Below are 16,058 nucleotides of genomic sequence, written 5' to 3' on the forward strand. Positions count from 1 at the left end.
ATTTATATTCCATGCCAGCTGCACGCGATATGAATGTTAATGCGAAGGTCAAATGACACATAATAATTAAAGGCTGACTGGGATGGGAACATAAACCGCTCTGCTTTGTAATGGTTCTAGCAGCAACAGCAGTCAGCAGCCAGTGGGTTGTTGCTTCCGGTCGTAGTAATATACCGATCGATAAAAGGCGACATTGAGCGGAAAGTTGTGTAAATGTGGGAAGGTTTTGATGAAAAAGGAACACATTTTGTGTTCCTTTCTTTGTGAGAATCAGAACTGAGGGCTGACTTTTCTTTGAAAGAAGTAACCTTTTATCTCGTCAAACGTAGTGTAGAGTTGGGAAATTTTGGCCATAGAATTGACCCCACTAGGCATCCCAGATGATATTCGATACCCACCTTCGCCAATTACATTTATTAGATGGATGGAATTGAAATATTGCACCTCAAAAAACCGATTAATTTAAAGAAAAATAAATTTCGTTTTGTTTGAGGCGGCCATCGAGTGCTTAATTAAAGCAAATTTCGTATAATGTAGAAATGTTCGTATGGTTTGGTAGGGTTCAACCCAATATATTTACATATGAGAACTCCTCAGAATAGGCCGTCATGTATTCTTATGCCTTTTTTTGGTTCAAAACAAATTAAATGTCTTTGATAGTGAACCGCTATCCTGTAATAAAGAAAGACTCCCTTATTAAGGACTAGAAAACAAAACTGAGACTTTTCCATCGATCCCAGCATTCCATAAATTTGTTTTTGTGTTCTCGGAGCACTGATTAAGATAACGAGAGGTTTCTTGGTGTTTCTTGACAGTTAAACGTTCAAAAACTGTATCAACCACAACCACAAACAACCAACAGATCAACAATCAGACATAACCCGAGGAATCTGAGGATTTTGTCCTCCAACCGAATTACAAGTCTCTAGGGGATTTTGCCATTGAAAAGTGTTTTCATAAAGCAGATAGGACCCAACAGTTTGAAAAGTAGAGCGTCTTCATAAGAATAATGTTTTGCTAATTTTTAAATAAACAAGAAAGCAAGGCTCCTCGCTTTCTTGGGCTTCAAAATCAATTCAATAGCATAAACCAAAATCAAAAGTATCGTAAAAATATTAAAATGACTCGATAGAGGTAAAAGCAAAACAAAGAAATGTCCACGAAGACACAGCGTGACGCTTTCATTTCCAACAGCTAATGAACCAGTTGGTCAATCACTGTGATTCAGTCATAAAACATGAACGCCCACGCCACCCATTCACCGACTTACCCATTTTCGATGCCCAGCGACAAGAAATCGTCACCCTCGAGCGCACTGTGCCGTCCCGTCCAGAGGATCAGTCCGTTCGCCGAGTGCGTCCTGAAGCGCAGATTCAAATCAATCTCGTAGCTAATGACACGCCGCATCGTTTCCGCGTCACTGTAGTGAAAGTAGCTGTCCGTGCCGGTGAAACACGCGCCTTGGTACTTTCGGAAGTATTTGTTTTTGTACTTTATACTACGCAGGATGTCGTCCTCCTCGTTTCGTGGGTCTTCCTGTGCTTGATGTTTCTGTTGTTGTTGCTGCTGTTGTTGGTGTTGCTGTTGCTTGTCCTGTTGGTGTTGTTGCTGTTGCTGCTGCTGGTGCTGCTCGGCTCGCTGTAGTCCGTAACGATTTCGTGGACCATAGCTCTTTGATTCGCTCGGTTCACTTTCACCTTGCTCCCCCACAACACCATTACGACGGTGATGATGGCTGGGAGCACGTGGCTCATGATGGTCGTGATGTGGACGGTGATGGTCACCAGCGTTATCGTCCGCATCACCATCATGACCCTCCTCGCCGTCCGTATTCATGTCGTAGTCGTGGTGCGTTAGGGACGGCTCACCGAACCCATCCGATGCGACACCCCAGAAGCTACTGTCGAGTGTCTCATCCGCGTCGTTGTCGTTGTCGTTATGATTTTTCATAATCCGGTTCATCTCCTCGATCAGCGTCTCATCGATCTCGGGCTCGTCCTGAGCGACCGGAGCGTCGCCGTGGAGCTGCGTTGAGCCCCGATGCTGACGGTTTGCCCGGGCCCTCCAGATACCTTTTCGGTGGAGCAGAAAATCGGGTCGGTACGGTATCCGGTCGCCATGCTGGTCGTAATCTTTCCCGTACCCATCACCATCGTAAGCCGCTACATCGTCTGCGCTATTACTGTCATCATTGTCGTCATCGTCGTTGTCGAGGAAAGATGACGACGGTTCAGACTTGCCCGTATCCTTATTGCTGGTCGGCAACGTCTCCGGTTTCGCTTCCGGTCGTCGTCGCTGGTGCTGAAGCACAGTGCTGGCACGAGTCTTTTCCACCGACTCCGTCTTGTGATATTTGGCCGAAGACTGTTCGTTCGCATCCACCTGTGGTCTGCGGTTGTCCCGTGTCGCATCATCATCGCCATCATCTGGCATCATGTCACCCGTGCTATCACCTTCAGCGTCAGCACCACCGTTCACCGCCATCATCATTTTTCGGTCATTAACCACCATCGTTTCGGTGCTCGGATCATAAACTCCAGCGTTCCCTCGACCCACGTCAAAATCGTACTTTTTATTCTCCCTCCCGTTTGCCGCTGCGTCTTGTGCTTCTGCCGCGACCACTTCGCCACTTTCGACCAACATTTCCCCACCGCCATAATCTGCGTAATCATTCGATTGCGTGGAAAATGAGTCCTTTGATTTCTGCCGATCGATCCAAACGATTATCTTTTCATTAGCGGCGGTGGATGCAGCGACGCTCGCGGCCGTTATCGTCGTGGGTTTCGCTGTCGACGTTTCCAGTCGTTCGCTCGCTCGCAGTGATTGTTGTTTATCAGCCTCATTAGCCGGCAATGCTGGTGGAGCAGTTTTTATTTCACTCGCAGCCGATTGATAGCGTGGCCATTTGGAGCTGCTGCTACTACTCGGTTGATTGTAATCGTTGCCAGTGCTCATTCCCGGTGCTCTATAGTTGTCCTCGGTACCATCGCCGTCATCATCATCATCGTCCTCGTCATCATTCTGATAGTAGTCATTGTATCCCTCGTCACTCTCCTCCGAGCTACCGTCGCCGACATCCGCCGGATTATTATCATGCGGCAAAGTACTGTCTTCCGGTGGAGCTTGAGTTGTCGAGATTGAGGTTCCCGGGAGGGTCGTTAACGGCAGCGGTGTCTGCTTGGTTGCGATGGCTGGCAGGGACGACAATGCGTTGATCGCTCGCTGAGACTCGGTCTGTTCTTGCTGTTTGCGCTTCAGCAACCGTTGCTGCTTTTCAATTACTTCCGAAGGTAGCTCCTCCGCCTTGTTGCACTGCCGGTTCTGGGGATTGCACTGGCATTCGTAGGTATCCAGGTTTGGGACACACTTGGCTAGAGGGCCACACGGTCGGGCAACGCAGGCATGTGGACAGTTTTCCACGTTCGAACCACCGAGTGCCTCCGAGATGATTGCAATCGTCCGATCGTTAATGTCGACCTGGCAGAAGGGTGAGATATTGAAAGTATGGTTGGGTTGTGTTCATGCATGCGTTCTATTACTTCACACCTCATTCTACAAGGATGGCGACATTCGTTATGATTTTAGAGACATGTGCAAAACATCTGCTCAGCCGGCTATGAACAAAGTACGAGATATGTTTGCATACTTTCCTATACAAAATTTTTTAACTAAAATTATAAGGTTCCTTTCGCAACAGATTGATTATTTTTGCTTATTTTTGTTACAAATGTTAACATCTAATAAAAAATCTCTTTGAGCCCTTTCTTCAAACTAATTGCCTTTAAATGTATATTAAATTAAAATTTAATGGCATACGCAAGAAATTAAAATCTTTTTTCCTTTCAGGTTATAATTGTTCATTTAGTTCTGTTGGTTTCAGAAATAAAATAATTCAATTTAGAAGTTGAACTACCTACTTTTTGAAGAATTGCGAAGAGGAAATCCTATTCAATTGGCTAACTACGTTTGCATGTCTATCAACGGATTATCCACCGTCAGAACTATTGTCAGAAGTATAATCAAAAGCGAGTTATAATACGTTTATCCTTTTACTTCTGCGAGCACTTTCTTTTGCTCAGTTTTCTTACCTTCTGAATGCAACCGGCGAACGATCCTTTATCTCGCAGGCTCGTCGGCAGCGTGTGCACGTTGTGGATACCGCCGAGATAGAGACTGTGTGGTAGCGAAAGGTGCCAGAAACCGTTCGGCGAAACCGTCATCACTTCCGGCAGCTGATCAATCTGTGCGGTTTAGATGCGGATTTGATAAATGAAAAATGCAAACAGAATTAATAAAAATACGTTGATGTCGAGATACGTAGCTTAGCTTGGCAAATCAGATTAATTAGAGTGATCTATTTTGGTACCCTGCTGCGCCTAGATGAGTGTGATGGGAGATTGACCAGCCAACACCCTTGAGCCAGCAATGCTTGCCAACCCACCTAACTGACCGAAAGAATGTAATTTAATAAAACGTTTTTTTTTTTGTCAAACACTACCCTCCGGCTTCCAAGCGGCACTGTAGATCTTTTACGAGAGCTTTCGTATGGTGCAGAGGGCACAGAAAAATATAAACGAACCAAGAGTAAAAACGCTCCTTGGCCTGTCAGTTTCGGTGCAGCTGTTAAAGGATGTTCGGAAGAGTTTAAATTGTCACCAACAGCGAGGAACGTTACTGGACGTACTGTGTCTAGTGTTGGGCACTGACTCGGAGAGAAAGAGAAGATGGTTTGGTGGTGAGGAGGTAATTACAAAATAAAAATTTAATTAAATCATTTCACTCATAGTGTTGGCTGACATAGGCGAACACGTCAGTTTATGTCCGGTGCAGGTCTCAGTTACACGACACTGACAGCAGTGCAAGCCATCCAGATATCCGGTTGTCGGTTACCAGATTCAACATAGCTAGACCGTAGTGACCTTTTCATCCTGGAGACCCTCTAACAAAAACAATAATAAAAGAGAGACAAACGTGATGGACGCCATTGGAGGAACAGTAAAAGGTTTTGAATGTTGTTAGTAGGACAACGATACCGGACACGCAACCATTTGCATAGACTAAAGCGTATATGACTTCTGTAAGTAATCTGATGTCTGTTTGCTATGATTTTAGCTGATAGCAGCAAATACACAGTGTAGGACAATGCGGTGCGGATCATGCACTTACCTTCAGTACTGCTAGCCGTGACGTTCGAGACACTTTGATTGTGTGCCACTGTCCCATGGTGAGAGGAAATTCGCTCCTGCAAGAAAGATGAACGATGGGCAGAGTTTGAAATATGTTTATATTGCATTTAGCTTAGTGTTTTTGCTTTCTTTTTACAAATAAATTGTTTATTAAATTCCATTTAGGTGGGTGAGTATTCCGAAACGAATCGTTACAAACCAGGACAGGTGAGTGAGATAAATGGAAAGTATGTGATGAATCAATTGAGTGACATTAAAATGTAATTATCTTTCTTTTAAATAGTATTCATCAACATGATTACCAAATCTATCGTAGGGTTTATTAATATTCCTCAAACTAGATCAAATGCTCAGTGGAAACTGACTATCCCGCTACGTGGTATCAGCAAGTCTAGTTAGCAACTCAATGGCCGTCGTGACTTAAAGATCGTTATGGCAGGGTAATTTTTGTGTTTATTTGAAGTATGGCGGCTTGCTTGCAAGCCAAGGTAAACAATTCACCTTAAAAAAGTAAATGCTACCGAAATATTTGAACAAAAGTTGAAAATATTAAACTTTTGAGAAAAATAATTGGACCATAAGGAGGGATTTTTATGAATTTTTTAAGGTTATAAGAAAGATAACCTAGATAATGAAAAAAAAAAAAGATTTCCATACAAAAAAAAAAAATTAACTTCATGAGCAGTAAAACTCGAAAGCTAATAAACCAGATGTGCGGCGTGTTTACAAGATTCAACGAGCGTACAAAATTTCTCATACTTTATACAAAACGAACGCTCGCTAGACGCTCGGACTCCACTAAACGAATGTAATAAAATAGCTATCTGTCACCGAAACTCGCATAGCTCAGGCGCTCCAGCAAGCAAAACCCAGAATCCTTTCGTATATTATTACCGACTGACAACAAAACCATTCCCTTTGACCATTTTGACCAGAGGACCACACACACAGGGCTGAGGATTTCATGCCATAACATTTGTGGTGTACAATAATTAAATTTTATCCTTGCATTACATCGAAATAAAGAGACGCTCGTCCCATGCTCAGCCGTTTAATTGCAATAAGCCGTAGCTCTAGTCAAGAGATGAGGTATCCAGTAAATAGGAGCCTTTGGAAGTGTCTTCCTGCTCAGGTCTTTCAACGAATCAGAGACCGCAGAACCGCATCGCCGTTATGAAGAGTTTTTCCCACTCAGCGAAACAAATGCACCATGCGTCCGTTGCGACTAGCAAACGAGTTTAAGCCCGTTACTGCACGGCACGGTCCGGAAAACGGACTAAAGATGCTAAAGATGCACCAACTTTCCCGGCGTGAAGTGTGCGTGCGTGCGAACTCCATATGCGAAAAGCTTTACGTGCAACGTTCCCGTTTTCGCGTCAAAAACACTCGAGGAAATAATAGTTTAATGGCTTTTAGGGAAACTCCTTACCGAGTTCTTCCGTAGCTCCCGGGGCTCCAGAGCACACGAATAAATTATATTTCCACGAACACGTTATGCTGGGTTTTGTTGAAGTAGCAGCATCGAACGAAGGGCGAAGATAAGCAAAGTTTTATCAGTACTCAGTACACGATTGTTCTTAATCTTTTTCGCCTGCGCGCGCCCGTGTTTGCTCGCCCGACTGCTCGGTAGCTGAATCGGAACCATTAAAGCTGTCGAGTGCAGTGCCGTTTGGTTGAATTATGCTCCGTTTTGCGTTTGTTAAAAGTGGACAGTTTTGCTTTGTTCTACGAGAGAGACAACAGCTTCTAGGTGAAGCGAGGGTAATAAATGAATTTAAACTAATTGGAGATATTCTTGACATCCAGAGAGTTGTTTATAAGATGGTTTTCCTACGGTGTCTTTGCGAGAGTCGTGTCTTTTGGAAGTGAGAGTGCTGAAGTGGTCGTAATTATGAGAATAAAATTTCTATACCAGGTACAATCTACTTTTCGCAACGGTGTTTCTATGCAAAATAATTACAAAAATCAAATGAAAAAAAAAACGGAACATAAATGAACATCATTAAGCGTTCTTACTTTCTGCCCAATTCCTAGTATGATAAGTCTAACCAGTAAAAACGCACTCCAACGTTTGCGGTAGAGAAAACCGAAAAAAAGCGGGAAAAACTCCCCACAGCAGCAAAAACCCATCCAAAGGCACTGTAAGCAAGCGAAACATTGTACCACACACAGCTCGTTTTCATGAGACCCTCGGGAAATGGACTATTTATTCGCTCACCTTAAACCCAAAACTCGTGCATTTTCCAAAGCAGAATCGGCGGAACGATTAAGCGTTTCGCCATCGAGTACAACCGGGGAGTTGTGTTGCTGTACGACCGTCCGAAACGGTGTACGGTGGTGAATCGGAATTGAAATTTTAATTAAATTCCATCCATCCACCCGATCGGGACGGACGGACCGCTCACTTGCTAATGACTGTTCGCGAAAAGTAGATTAAATTCGCGCATTAACATCAATCAACGCGTCGCGAAGGATTATCGGACCGGGTGGTTGTGGTGTATCCCCCGGACCAAGCCGGTGAACCGAGCAGTTTAGTAAACTGATCCCGCAGTAAACTGATGGAACCGTCTAAGACTGGTTTCGCTCGTACCCGAGTGTGAGTGTATATTGTTTCTTTTGCTTTTTGAAGTCAACTGGCAAAAACTGACCCGGTTTTGTGGTTTATTCTAAGTATGGTTGTGTAGCAAATAAATGCTTTTGTAGGTAGAATTGAAAAAAAATATTTTTCTTATTGCATTTCTTTCAAATATTTGGAAGAATTTATTTCGTTTCAAAGTTATTTGTTCGAACGTTAGGAATTTATTCTTATCTTCCTACTTAAATAAAAAAATAAATTCAAAATTCAATTCCAGGAAGCCCATTCTGACGACCAATTATAATTGTTTCTAATTTTACAATATCTTCCTTCTTTTAGAGAAAGACACAACAAAGTCCCAGACTAATTCCGTCTGCTTAAGAGTGTGACTTGACCCTTTGGAAAGCAGCAGAAATTTACTTGAAACCCGTAAAGCTTTATTCTGCTGCGCTTCATCGTAATAAAGTTTGGAATCAGATGATGAGATCAGATAAACGATGAAATTGAGGAAATTGAGTACAGAAAATTTAAAATAAAAACATCTTCTGTATCTTGCTTTCCTACTGGCTTTCATTATTAGATTATACTCGCAGCTGGCCAGTCAGATCGGCGAATGGTAGATCGGTCCGGATGGGATTTAATGTTCGGTCCTATTGTGTGAAAGACTGACGCCACTCTCACGGTGTCCTATACCAACAAATAATGCAATTTACATATTTAATTTCTCTGAAAGCTCGTCGCCATTTCACCATAATATTTTGGAACTTTTCATTTACTCAATCATTACACTATGCTTTATCAGCTCTTGGAAAAAATAAAACCCACTTTCCTTTTTAACAATTTTAAGCAGGATACCGATCGAAAATAAAAACCTCCTCGAACCAAACATCAAACACGCTTACTGAACACTGGTGACAGTTTTCACACCATCTCTCACTTTCCAATCCGCCAACGCGGCTCGCAAAGCAGCAGCAATAGCACGTAAATTAGATAAATTTCCCACCATTCATTCCTGTTTTATCGTACCAAACCCCGCACCAAGGAAGCAAACCCCTGTCTTTTGATGGGAAAAATGATGGCCCTTCTTCGTCTCGTTAACTGAGCGCCATTTCTTCCGAGGGGAGCATCAAACTCACTCAGCTCATTTGCACAGTTCCGCATGGCTTTCCGCATTTTAACGACGGCAAAAGGATGGGATTTGATGCGGTGCAAAAGGATGGGTTTCGCGATGGTCCCATCACGTGGGAGCGAGAAAGTTGGTTGCCCAAACCGGTTCGTTCATCATTTCGCCATTCATGTCGCCTGAATGTTGATCGGTTCAGGAAGAAAGGAGAGCCATTGTCCACCGGGGATGGGGCACGGTGTAAACTCATTAAACTTAAATAAACATCGATATTATCATTCATTTAGTAAAGTTTTCAAATTATTTCCTGCCTGCTGCACACTCGGCTTCATAGAAAGCAGCAAGAAGAATGACCATTGAGCATGGAACCGGTTTATCAATTGAATTGGTTGCTTTTTTAAATGATAAACCGATGTTCTTGGGTGTAATTGATTATTTATTCGTTGTTTTCGGCAAAAGGAAAGTAATGCTTTCTTCATTTTTTGCATAATACATAGATAATTATTTTTCGGTCTGCATTAAAAGACAGCTAGTTTATTATTTTTTTCTTCTGGTAACATTTAAAATAATAAAGCAGCTGAAAGGAACCTCAATCGTTCAAAGGGATTGAAAAGAAGCTAAAAACTGCCTTCTCCTAACATTATGATATCGTTTTCGTACAAATTTGACACTTGAAACAACTTCCAAAAGCAACCACTTTCATGCACATCAACTGATTTGATTGAAAAGGACAGCAAAAAGAAAAAAACGAATGATATTGCACACCCGTAAACGGCCAAGCTATAACGAGGCGTACGAGTTCATCATGTCGATATGAATCGATCGACACATCCATCATTCGTATCCCATCACCATCAGCGTCAATATCGTCGGAGGTGCATTAACCCCGTGAAACTAGCGCCTCAAAAAAAAAAAACAACCACACCAGCAGCTTTTCCTCACACACACATTCAAACGGTTTCAAACCAAAAGGCAGGAGATTTGATTGCAATTTAAAAGTCGTTTCTTTAGGCGATAATGGGTAAGGGTACGGTGTCTGACACTCACCTGACGGTTGCTGGCCCACTGCCCAGATCGTACGTGAACTCGACGTAGCCCATGTTGAGGCAGAGCGAAATGTAATCACCATACTCGTGATGCCCGCTGTATAACAGCAGACCGTCCTCCAGCAGCGGCTTGATGATGATCTGGTCCGGGCACAATTCGGTGTATATTACCAGCGCCAGGTATGGCAGGCAGGCAGACCGATAACGGATCGATTTCAAATGCATTTTCCGGTTGGTTTGTTCGGGCAGCAAAATTGATTGCCATTCAGGTCGCGTTGATGGAGGCGCCCAGTACCCGGTAGGGTGCACGTGGTGCGTGGGTTAGAGATTTGGCAAAATGGCAAGTCGGAATTCATGGTGGTGGCAGTGGTGGTTGGTTGGTGATAATGATGCCGAAGCCGAATGATTATGTTCGGCAGCAGCAGTGGTCGATGAACACCGGTCGGCAACGATGCGGGAAAGCATCGATTGAATCGAATGTTGTACCGGGATAATAATGGGACGCGATGTTTATTTGCAGTTGCGATTCATTAGCGAAACAATCAGCAGCAGCAGCACCGTGGAAGTTGAGTCAGGTGTTTATCCGTCGCGTGTCGCATAATAGAAAGGGGAGAGAAAACAAGACACAAAACGAGATGGATTAGTGTTGCGTCAATGTGCTAAAGCTCAAGAACAGTGGAATGCAAACGCACAACAGAAACATTATCTTTTGTCTAGTGTTTTAGGTCCGCTAAGTTAATCAATGCACAAAATAGCATAAGCAGCTTTCCCAGCCGAAAGCAAATAACTTCTCATTAGAGGAGTAGCACCTACACACTAATCCGTTGCTGGTGAATGTGAATAATTTGTCAATTTACATGCCCGAGTGCGTTGGAAATAATTTAGCAACCGTTATTATGGTTCCCAAGTGTTTTCGGGGATTTCGGTGCCTGAGTTAGTATGTATTTGGGTGCGTGTGCGTATGTTTGTGGGTTAATTAGACCACAAATTGGTAAATACCAGTGATTTATTATTGTTTAAATACCTCTTTCACGCGAGTGGCACAAAAAACTTGGGTATCCAGTGCTTTTAATTTAACGATGCAAATGAGCTGATCAGTGTATTGGTATGGGTGTGTGTATTTGGTTTAGAATGTGGGTTGTTTTTACAAGTTGGACCGTCATAAAATATTTTATTATTTTTCATGTTTTGTTATGACCAGGTGCTAAGCACTATCGTCAGAAGATTCATTGTGACGTTTAAAATTATGGCTTACACACATACAATTTTTGAATTTTCATATTAATTGAAACAAACCTTCAGCTCGAACCATATAATGCAGCTATCGCCTAATGGAGCGTATCGTAGATATGAGGATCCGTTGAAGGAAGGCACCTGTAAAACAAAACCAGGAGAAAACATTTTAAAAATAAGGAAAATTATAAGGCATCGATTGACGCTCATTTTGAGGTAGTAAGGAACTATGCAAGGTTTTTGTTTCAGTTTTTACTGCAATTTTTGCAGAGTGATTAATGAATTTCAGTTATGTCAAGTTATATTACAATAAAAGATAGGTAGTTTTTCATCATTCTTATCAATTTGAGTAATTCATGAGAAAAAGTATGAGACGTATGAAACGTATGAGACAGTTCCTCACAGCTTTTAAATATGAAGTTGGCACTAAAAACTGAGCTGTATAACACTGTTATTACGATTTTAATAGCAACAGTTGTAATATTTTTACATGAAATGACCTATATTTAAGAATTGAAAGCATATAATGAGCACACTAATATCTTAAACAAAGAGATGAATGAATTTTTGTAAGCAAATGCCTCAATCAATCGAGTAGAAAACTAATGTTACACTTCTTTGTTGTAATTTTCGCATTAGAATTCGTCGAATAAACAAGATAATTTGCCCCCTTTTGTGTGATTTTTTCTAATTCCATCACAAAAAAACATCATAAAAAGCGCATCAAAAATACAATAAACATCATTATGTTTTATGGACGCAGCAACACATTTTGATTCTACCATTCAAAACCAAACTTCAATTTAATTGACCATTTGAACCGAACAACATTTTTTGTTGATCTTGCCTGTCTATTTCCCAACAATCATTTTCCATTTTTCGGTGTACCATTTTCTGTGCAAAAATGAAACTAAAACCAACATCAACAAGGAACAGACAAAAAAGAAACAACCACTTTTCCCCACACTTTGCTACCCATTGGCAAAGGCTCAGCAAAGACCCCGAGTCCCACCAGTTACCCACGCTAGTTCTCTATTAATCACGTACCTGTAAATCCAGTCGCATCTCGCATAAATCACCGCCAAATCCCAACGGACAAAGACAGATGGCACCGTCATCGGATGGCAGACATTTCCCCCCGTGCTGGCACGGATAGCGACTGCACCGATCGGTTATGCATTCCTCTGCACGATATTTACGGCAAGTTCGTGGTGGTCGTGTTCATATGCCGGCGTTGCAGTGGGGATGAGCGTACGCAGGGTAGCATTACCATCATGATGTTTCCATATTTTTCATTTCCCATTATTCAGTTTTCCGTTCAGTTTGAGCGATACACGTGTTCGGTCGTGGTTGAGTCGCGTGAACCATTGTTTATGTTGTGTGATGTTGTATTATTTTTTCGCGTTTGTTCCCCGATTTGTGTTTCATTTTTCCATTATTTATTGTTTGATCCCGCCAGCATCACCAGCATCACATCAACCGTCGTCGTATAGCGGCACGGCACATCCGCAGAAGAGTTGTTGGTGAAACGATATGGAAACGAGGGAAAGAAAGAAAATAAGGATGAATCATGGAGCAGGAAAAAAAGCTCGCTTCAGCTACCGAGCTGTGTGAAACATGCAGGCGTGGACATTATTTTTGACATACAATTAACCCAACCTTCGTGCATTCATACTGAACGCTGTTACCATAAAACAGCACACGGGAAAGGGACCATTCATACTACACAGCAAGGGGATAAATGTAAATGTTAAAGGTACGGCTATATATACACATAAACCGATGAAATAAACGAGAAGAGGAGGTAAGCGAGTGAAATTTTTCGGCACAAGCGTGTAGGCAGAAACGCAAATCAGCGGCTGGCTGTCACGCGAGGAAAACGGAATTTTTTGGTAGAAAAATTAATTATCATTTAATTAAATTGTAACGCAGTGCGATCATCGCCAACCAACTCTGGTGGGCAAGTGGAAAAGAGAAACACAGAAGAATGACTGCTTGAGAGAAGAAAAAAAAAGCCTGCAGTCGTAAAAGCTCTCCAGGGAGAATGGCGCTTCCGCTTAATTCAGTTATCTCCGATGCTCCCTCTCCATTCCGTTGATCATACAGCACAACATTTTTCTCTTGCTCAACCAGGGTGGGTGTTGTGTGCTAATGGAATGAAGTTTTAAAACTAAGATGGACACACAAAAAACAACTTTCCAACGCGCAATATCACGCGATTCCGGCGTGGTGGGAAATTGCTGCCTGTGCCTAAGTTTTCCGCCCGTGATACACTGCAAATGCAAAAGGATTCCGGTGCATTGCACGAAGCACGACACCGGTCAGGGAAATCCCACCATTGGGAAGGAAGTGTATCACGAACAAAAAGTTTACCGGTTGCTAGAGAAAGAAGTCATAAGAAATCAACATCCAACGAGGAGAAGCGCAAACGTCTTTTTTGGTCAGTGTTTCGAAATAAAGCAAGTAAACTCATTTGACGGAGAGTTTATATCAGGTAAAGGGTGGCCGGTTTTTTTTTTAAATAAATTTTCACAAAATGTGAACAACAAGGGAAGTTTTTTGTACTTTGTAAAATTGTCAAAATCCTTAGAAATTCATTTTTTAAAAGCTAGGTTGCATTCATAGATGAAATTTTATTCAAAAATTTGACCTTGTACTAGAGACTATATCGATGCAGAGATATTTAGTTACATTCTCTATCATTTATATGTGATGAAAGCTTTATTATAAGCTCAGTAATAATTAGCAACACGATTTAAATTTCCTGCATGATACATGGTTAACAGAACAAGTCTGCTTGCCTACATTCGTAAATGATTCGGCAGAATTAGCACGAGTTAAAACAACAAAGCATTCAACAAAAAACACGCATTTCCATTTTCGGAAAACGATCATGCTGTCGAAAACTCTCTCCCCTAGGCATTTACACCGAAGCTTCTAAAGCAAAACAGTTTGGGACTTTTATTTTGAAATTCTCAAACCTAAGACGCTTGCGCTTAGCATCCGATCGATGATACCAGACTTGCTTTCGACTTTAGCAGCTCTTGCGAAAGTTGGAAAACTAATTTATGGGGAAGTTTCTATCCTTTTACTCCTTCACTTTATGTGTGTGTGTTTAAGATTTTTTATTGTTCTCTTTTTCGGTTTCGTTGTTATCCTCATGACGCGTGAACTGACATTCTGTCTAAGTAGTCAGCAAACCAATGCTCCAACGAGATGGTTCCCAGGGTTTGTGCGAGGTCACATGGAAAATTCTTGTTGCAATAGTAGATAAGAAAAAAATACGGCCAAGAAAAAGTTTCCACTTTCAGTCTAGATGACAGCTTCCAATGCTATTTTTCTTCTGCTTTGAGATGTTGTTTTTTCTTCGTCTTGAGCCACAAATTGTCACATCTTTTTACTCTTGTCTTCATGCGTTCGGTGAGTTGTTTTGCCATACCCGATTATTTGTGTTCCATTCTTTTGCGTAAGTTTCTATCTCCATTTAAACACATTTACGAACCTCCACCAGGAAAAAGTTTTACCGTCCGGATAAACAAGACGGTCCAAAGACACGTGTGTCTTTGGATTATGCCGTGGGCTAGGTACGACCCACAGCAAAGCAAATTCAAAACAATTGAGCCGGTGTGCGTGTGATGCGAGCTTCCAAGCAATAGGAACAAGTGCGTAAGTGAGAAAAGCTTTCAAATACCACAAGACACGCCATTTGCTAGTGGTTTGTTTTTCACGCCCGAAGCAACACATTCTAATGGAGGCGCCCAGTGCTTTGTGTAGTTTTTGTTTCATGCGTCGGCAAACTTTTACTTACGGATATCGAAACCGTGGGACACGTCGCCAAGTGCACCCTGCTGGAAATTGTAATCGTGATCATTAGCAACGAACTTTCGTATACATCCGGTAAAGCCGATGCTGACGGGAAGCTTCCGGTCCAGCCCGGTGATGTTTCCGTATCCACCGAGGAACACCGGCTCTCGGAAGGTGATGCGCGAGAACAGTCCCTGTCGAGTGAAATGAAGAAGAAAGGAAAGAAAATACAGGCATTAAACATTATATTCTAACATAAGTAACATCAGTAAACTTGTCCCGCAAGCGGTAAAGGTGTGCTGATTGAGCTGATACTCGAATTAAGTGGTGTAATGAAATGCATCTCGAAAGAGCTGATGGTGATGTTCAAAGGTCGTCGCCCAGCGTTATTTTGTTCTATTTTTCAAACTGATAATGCAAATGTCTGGGTCGTGGGTGTGGAAATTTCGGTAATTGACCTTGCGTTTTCGAAGAAAACTCTGATGAGAATTTGATGAGAGTTGAAGCACGAAACGAGACGTGACGCCATATTTCGGAGAAAGCATCGAACTTAAAGATAATGTTTGTGTTGCATCTCAGAACCAACGGTTTAGGTTCTCAAGGCTAATTTCGCGTGATGAATGCTACCGTAAATTTTAACATTAAATAAAGTAAAATGTCAAGCATGAACTGGTTTTATTTTTCCACCTGGTGTTACAAAAATTTACTTTTAAAACAGCAACCAAGACAAAACGAAAGTTTCTTTCAAATTAAAATTTTAAAATGCTTTTAAGTTGATTAATTTAAGCCCAGGAATTAATAATGAAATTGATAATCAAAATTTGTTGAATTTTGTTGTCAAAATTCAACTGTTGAAAAATTAGATTTTTGACTAATTTTTGACGAATTTCATAAGAGACCTGAATCTTTTCCTTTTTTTGTAAACCGTCACGATTCCACCAACTTGAAATCAAACCAGTTGATTGAATTCACTAAGCTAATAATCCAAGACAATGAACTGCGTCCTTTATAGGTATCCAATGACCTGTGCAGTCAATCATCTATTATTGAGTCACACACATTCAAACAAACATCTTATCGTAATCTCCACA

At 41.8% G+C, this 16,058-nt stretch overlaps 2 protein-coding genes across 2 annotated transcripts in view; both read right to left on the bottom strand.

Moving 5' to 3' along the window:
* Nucleotides 1-16,058, bottom strand: part of LOC126561840 (putative ferric-chelate reductase 1 homolog) — a 261,537-nt gene that overhangs the window by 122,772 nt on the left and 122,707 nt on the right. The window lies entirely within an intron of this gene.
* The window catches only part of LOC126563500 (uncharacterized), a 109,439-nt gene that overhangs the window by 13,494 nt on the left and 79,887 nt on the right, over nucleotides 1-16,058 (bottom strand). Inside the window, exons 8-14 of the mRNA XM_050220145.1 lie at nucleotides 14,972-15,161; nucleotides 12,211-12,347; nucleotides 11,227-11,304; nucleotides 9,932-10,071; nucleotides 5,167-5,242; nucleotides 4,089-4,241; nucleotides 1,271-3,477 (exon numbers count right to left, since the gene is read on the bottom strand). Of these exons, the coding sequence (XP_050076102.1) occupies nucleotides 1,271-3,477; nucleotides 4,089-4,241; nucleotides 5,167-5,242; nucleotides 9,932-10,071; nucleotides 11,227-11,304; nucleotides 12,211-12,347; nucleotides 14,972-15,161 (2,981 nt within the window). The remainder of the gene's footprint in view (nucleotides 1-1,270; nucleotides 3,478-4,088; nucleotides 4,242-5,166; nucleotides 5,243-9,931; nucleotides 10,072-11,226; nucleotides 11,305-12,210; nucleotides 12,348-14,971; nucleotides 15,162-16,058) is intronic.

The sequence above is a fragment of the Anopheles maculipalpis genome, chromosome 3RL (genome assembly GCF_943734695.1).
Source record: "Anopheles maculipalpis chromosome 3RL, idAnoMacuDA_375_x, whole genome shotgun sequence".
In the NCBI taxonomy this organism is placed as follows: Eukaryota; Metazoa; Arthropoda; class Insecta; order Diptera; family Culicidae; genus Anopheles; species Anopheles maculipalpis.